The 6,258-nt window shown below is 46.7% G+C and overlaps 1 protein-coding gene across 2 annotated transcripts; it reads left to right on the top strand.

The window, feature by feature from the left end:
• The first annotated feature begins 414 nt into the window (after nucleotides 1-414).
• Nucleotides 415-3,929, top strand: LOC125551239 (uncharacterized). Of its 2 annotated transcripts, none has more exons than XM_087518327.1 (6): nucleotides 415-968; nucleotides 1,696-1,925; nucleotides 2,044-2,103; nucleotides 2,288-2,438; nucleotides 3,117-3,209; nucleotides 3,725-3,929. In XM_087518327.1, the coding sequence occupies exons 1-5, from the start codon at nucleotides 905-907 to the stop codon at nucleotides 3,206-3,208; spliced, it is 597 nt and encodes a 198-aa protein (XP_087374453.1). In that variant the 5' UTR covers nucleotides 415-904; the 3' UTR covers nucleotide 3,209; nucleotides 3,725-3,929. The 2 variants fall into 2 exon arrangements, with proteins under 2 accessions (XP_087374453.1, XP_087374451.1); XM_087518325.1 differs by having other exon boundaries at nucleotides 3,117-3,248.
• The last annotated feature ends 2,329 nt before the right edge of the window (nucleotides 3,930-6,258 follow it).

Below are 6,258 nucleotides of genomic sequence, written 5' to 3'. Positions count from 1 at the left end.
ATTAATTTGGTCCACATTTAACAAATATATGGTAGGTCCTTCATAAAAGAACTCGTTTTGGACACTAAAAAATAAAAAAAATGATTAAAAAACTCATTTCTTGTAACTCTTTAAAAATAATTGTCTTATTTCAATTAGTGATTATTCCTGAAAACTATAGTGAAATTTACTAACACAATGAGAAGATTTTTTTTTCAAATTTTCAGGTTATAATAAAATAGCTAACATGATTTAGCACTTTACTTTTAGTCGATTATGACCAATTTAAATGATCAAAATATCATACATGTATACTACGTTTTGATTGGTCCAGGCCTCTCACGCGGATCATGGATAAATCACCGTCGGATCCTCCTGGATCCAACGGCCGGCACCTCACCCTCTCACGGTCTCACCCACCCACCGCGAGCTACCCCTCAAAAAAAACCACCGCACAACACTCCTCTCTCTCTCCCACCGCAGCGAACCCTAGCGCTCTCAGCCCTGCACTTCCTCCTTCTGGATCTCGACGCGCCGCCGCCCCCAACCCCACTCCCTCCGGCGTTCCCCTCACACTTTCACCACTTGGCCCTCTCATCCGCCTCCCGTCCTCTCGGCGGCGGCGCCCTCCACATCGCGCTCTCGATCCAGATCCCTCCCCTCCGCACCTCAGATCCTCTCCCCTCTCCCCACTCTCAGATCCAACTAGCCCGAGACGGAGGCAGTTGTGGACATGGTCACCAGCGGTGGCATCTGATCTCTCACATCACTGCCGCCACCCACCCCTGGTCTCTCACATCTCTGATGGAAGGCGGCAACAACCCCATGGACTTCACCTGGACCGCGGGCTAGGAGGCGGCGCCGTCGGCTTGCAACCACGCCAGCCGTGACCAACCCAACACCGCAGGAGGCCGAGGCCGAGTCCATGATCCTCGTCTCCGGGCCGCGCGTCGCCGTCTCCGGGCTCAGGCGGGCCGACTCTCGCGTAGGTGCTGCTCTCCTCCCCTCCCCTTCCCCTCGATCGTCCGCCGTCGACCGTCGCGCAGGTTTCTCGGCCACACCCGTGCGCATTTCATGGTTTCTTCCTAGGATTCGCTGGTCCTGCCGTGTGTTCGCTGGTCGTGTCGTCGATTAAACAGATACAAGACTATATAACCCAGTGCTCCATTTCTTGGTGGCTGTTTGAAAGCATTAGCGGCTTCTTTAGGCTGTTATTTTTGTCATTTTAATACCTAAGCCTAACTCTGCCCGGTTGTTGTTTTGAAAGCATCGCAGATGGCACAAACACACCTATGAACGAAACAACTTTGTGTTACAAGTCTTAGATTAGACAGTCAACACACACTAGCTGGTTTACAGGACAGTAACAGAGCGAGCATTGGTTGTCGTTTCTTTTGATTTCTTCTTCCGCATCCTTGGTGGGTACTCTGCAACGGGTCCTTCCTTGTCTTCCTGTGCCTGCTCGCTGAGCACCTGCAGCTGCCCCTTCTCCTGGATGCTTCAATTATACTGTAGTATGACAATATCACTAAAACACATTGCAGTAAACCATCATAATTTAATTTGAAGGTTACTGGACTGATATTTTGTTTGACAACTACTGCAACTGAAGTTTCAGAAATTTCTTGCAGTACTGAATGTCTTGGTGTTATTCTAAACCGTTTGCATTTGTTGTATCTCATTAACAGTGTTCATTGTTCATTGGTCCATGTCCAGGTCTGCCGCCACGGCCGCCATGCTACAGCCAGGCCACCCAACACACATCGAACTACCGCTGCTCCTCCTCGTCTCGTCTGTCTTCTTGCCCGGGAAGAAAGGAAGCGCCGGAGACTAGCCACCAATGGCGGTGCCGCTGGAGTTCCCAGCGGAAGCTCCGGCATCAGCACCAACGCACCCTCAACCTCCTCGCCCTCGGATTTGGGATCTACGTGCTTGGATTCCCAAGTGTAAGCCTTCTGCTTGTTCATACACAAATGACAAATCTCTGCACTTCTGAATTCTGTCTGGCTGCAGTTGACACCAGTGGGGATAACAATAACATAACAGTATGAATGTGCTATGTAGGTAGCGAAATGCATCGAGATGGATCTTCCAGAGATCATACTGCTGGTGGCTCTTTCCCAGGTAGTACATGCATCATCAGTCCTATATAGCTGATACTCATGTACTCATTTTGTTCTAGGAAAGTGGAATGGTAGGGCCCCTTGATTTTCTTTTGATGATTCATATCCCCTTTCAGGAATCAAACTAGACTAGAGTTTAGAGATTGATAAAATTGAATTCTCACATATAAAGTTTTAATTGCAAGGATGGGAGGTGGATGCCCGCACGGATCCGGCGTCTCCAACCTCGGCATCCACAAGGAGGAGCGGCGACAACCCTGGACCCGTCCGCTGGTGCTGCTGATCCTGCTTGGACATACATGCTGCCTCTTCCACGTCGGCTACATGACAGCCATGGTGAGCTCTATGCTTCCTGCATCTTACAGTAGTTGGCCTGAGATTATAGTTGGGCTGGAAATGAACTTCTTCAGTTCGATTTGTAAGATATAATACCAGTCTAAATTAGTGGATCATGGGTGATATGAGATTCTAACTATTTCCTTAAGTTTGTTTCTTTAACCATATGTGTAACTAAAATCCTGGTTCATTGCATTTTAACAATGCAAGTTGTACCATGAGACATTCAACAATTACAGGATATTGTGACTTTCATTGGTACCTACTTGGACACACAAAATATGAGTAGATACAATTGACTTCTGGTTATATTATGTTGTCAGCTTCATCTGTTCTGATTCTATGATATCTGTGGAGACATTGGTTCAGTTAGTTTTTTCTAGTACAACTACCATGAATATCCATGTCTCTTTATACCAGTAAGTTAGTTTGATGCTAGACTAGACGTCTCTTTATGCAAGTTTATTGTCATGTCTATTTATATGTATAAAGTCGAATCAAGTAGTAACATGTGAACAACACTTGCACTGGTGTATGTAAGGAGTTAAGTACATGTTTGTTACAACAGAGCAGAGTAGATGTTTGTGTTACCATCCAATCCACTGACAACATGTTTATGTTATTGTGGTGCTTGCTTAACTCACTGCCATCTTACATTCTGTTCTTTTTTGCATACAGTACCAGAAGAAGGCTGTGAAGATCTTCCCCTGCCCTACCTCTGGACCTCTTCGCCCCATCGTGCAATGCCAGACCCACAAGTACAACATTAAGGTGAGGGCTGGCAGAGGCTTTACCCTTGAGGAGCTTAAGGTGATGATCATTTCTTTGCTTTGTTTCCTTCATCTCTGATTGCCTATGAATGGTGCAGCATCATCAGTTGCAATAATTGGTTTATAACTGAGCATGGATTTTTAATGTTTGCTCTGTAACAATAGTAAAATTGCATTGTACATTTCATCCATTTCATTCTTACTTTTGTTATCTACGTACCTAGAACTTGTGTTCTCTCTGTAGCTTTTAATTGCTTGCCCCCTCCTACAATCTATGCATGCTTCTTGAGTTTACATTCAGATGCTAGATGAGATTATCATCTGTCGAGAAACTATTGTGATGATTTGATGCCCATCTGGTGACTATTTATGTCTTTAGTGTCAATCGATGTTGCATAATCTGATTTGGACACCTAGGTTCTTGCATGGTTCTTAAATTAATTGTTTTGTTTTGTTGTTAGCAAATATTGCTTATATTAAGACTATAAACATGTGACTATTCCTCTCATTTACAAGAGTTCTAGGCTGAACACATTCGAAGAAGCTTGAAGCCCCAGTCAACAACTTGCTTTACATATTACTGAATTTGTAATGCTAATATTCTTGAGAAATTTGATGTACTACTGAACATGCTAGGAATTTGATGTATATTTGCTCGCTGAACTTGATGTATACCTGCTCGCTTAACTCAGAATATTATTTTTTATTCACTTGAAATTCATTCCTTGACTAAAAGTGACCAGAAAAATAAATATATAGCCCAAAAGAAAAATGGCCGAAATGCCTATTGGACCAAATCTATTCGGGCTTTGAAAAAAGGCCTAAAATAAATATATTGGTTGGAAAAAAGGCTGAAATTTGAAAAGAAATGGACCGTTAAAAGGCCGGTGCCTAGAAAATATGGTCTAGGCCCAAAAAAGAAATGTACAAAAAAAGACACCAGCCTAGAGAATCGAATTGTTGGGCCAGGCCTATGTACGTGTCCACAATTGACAGAAAAAATACACTAAATTGGCTGAATTAATGGGCTCAGCCCATATAGACACCGAACTAGACCGGGCTGAATCCTATCAACAACCTTTTCAAGTGGTCGCAATTTTGCCACATCAGATTGCCACGTCGGATCCGACGTGGCCTGGGCAGAGAGCTAGCGACCAAAACATAAGGTCATAGAATCAACGACCTTTTGTGTTGGTCGTGGAATTCCACGACCTTCTCACAGAGAAGGTAGTTTACAACCGCCAGCTTTTGACCTTCTGTTTTTGTCACAAAAAGGTCGCAAATGAAAAACAATGACCTTTTAGTGATCAATAGTGATGGTCGCAAGTTGACATATTTCTTGTAGTGTAAGGCTGCCACTTCAGAACGGGCAGCTGTTGTGCTACTCTCGCCAATCGCTATCCCCGAGGCAGATGTTGCTGCTGTCACTTGAGAAGCTCTCGCCAGAGTGGGCCGCCGAACTTGCTCACACGACGCGGGTCCACGTGCCCATCTTTCACCCGTGATGATTGAACAGGGAGCGAGCTAGTGTGCTTGAGACGCCGGCTGTGGACTATAGCCGACACACCTTCTTGCATAAGCCATACGCGTACTATACAACGAGGTGCTCCAGGATATTTTGTGCTGCATCTCACATGGTTGCTGATAATAAATTGTGTGCGATCTACTTGATTTTTCATCTTGATTTGAATTACATAATGGGGTCACAGCGGCAATGGACGGTGTTTGAATTGCTAGACTTTTTACCTGGAGTGAACATGCAACTATATGTGTGTTGGGATCCTGATTCTAAGTCACACCGATCTAGCATGTAACACCTCATATCACTTTGCGGCCTCACACACGGCATTTCCACGGGTGTCGCCTTACCATGGCCCGAGACCGTTTGCGCCTTTTGGCTCACGTTTATGATAGTATCGCTAGCATCCATATGACAGAGAATCCGGGCCGACATGACTAGTCGTGAACCCAAAGTGGCACTAACTTATATGGACAGGCATACATGAAACAACATTGAGCATGTCGGTCAGCAGCGTGTGAATCCGGGCTGTAGCAATTGGGCTAACAGGACTCCGGAAACCCGGGCTGTAGCAGGCTAGGCAGGACTCCGGATGTCACCGCATGGCATTTCCTCGAAGGGACAGACACAGGAACGAAGTGAATCACATGTCGGCCAGTCTAAATGTTCCGGAGCAGTAGTGCTGGGCTAGCAAGACTTCGGTAAACCCGACTGTAGCGTACTACCATGGCTCGGTGGAAGCACTAGACTACATTTTTGTAACGCCTCGAGACCGATGTGTCAGGTGTCGTTCAGTTATTCGCTGTTGTTGCCTTGTCATTGCTTGCGTGTCATGCATTGCATATCATGTCATCATGTGCATTTTTTTCATACGTGTTCGTCTCATGCATCCGAGCATTTTCCTCGTTGTCCGTCTTGCATTCCGGCGCTTCGTTCCTCTCTGGTGGTCATTTCTACCTTCTTCTCATGTGTGGGGATTAAACATTTCCGGATTGGACTGAGACTTGCCAAGCGGCCTTGGTTTACTACCGGTAGACCGCCTGTCAAGTTCCGTATCATTTGGACTTCGTTTGATACTCCAACGGTTAACCGAGGGACCGAGAAGGCCTCGTGTGTGTTGCAGCTCAACACCTTTTCAATTTGACCCAAAAACCCACCTAACTCTGCTCCATTATCTCGGTCGTTCGATCACGATCGCGTGGCCGAAAACCGCACCTCATTTGGACTCTCCTAACTCCCTCTATGCCTATATATACACCCCCCTCCGAAATTCGCGGTTCATTCTTCCCCTAACCCTAAAAATTCTCAGATCCGCGCCGCCGGACGTTTCTTCCCGCGCCGGACATGTCCGCGCCGCCCGCCGCGACCAACCACGGCGTGCCACGTCAGCGCCGCCGTCCTCTCTCTCCCCCTCCACCGCGCCAAGCCCGCCGGGCCCGGATCGGACCCGCGGAGCCCAATCGGTCGCCGCCGCCCGAGTCTCCCCGCCGCCACTCAGATCCGCCGCCGCCCGAGTCTTCCTCCGCCGCCG

This window comes from Triticum urartu, chromosome 4A (genome assembly GCF_056163025.1).
Source record: "Triticum urartu cultivar PI428250 chromosome 4A, HENAU_Tu73, whole genome shotgun sequence".
Taxonomy (NCBI): domain Eukaryota; kingdom Viridiplantae; phylum Streptophyta; class Magnoliopsida; order Poales; family Poaceae; genus Triticum; species Triticum urartu.
Note: the sequence above shows the minus strand (reverse complement) of the source record. Positions and strands in the feature narration are given on the sequence as shown.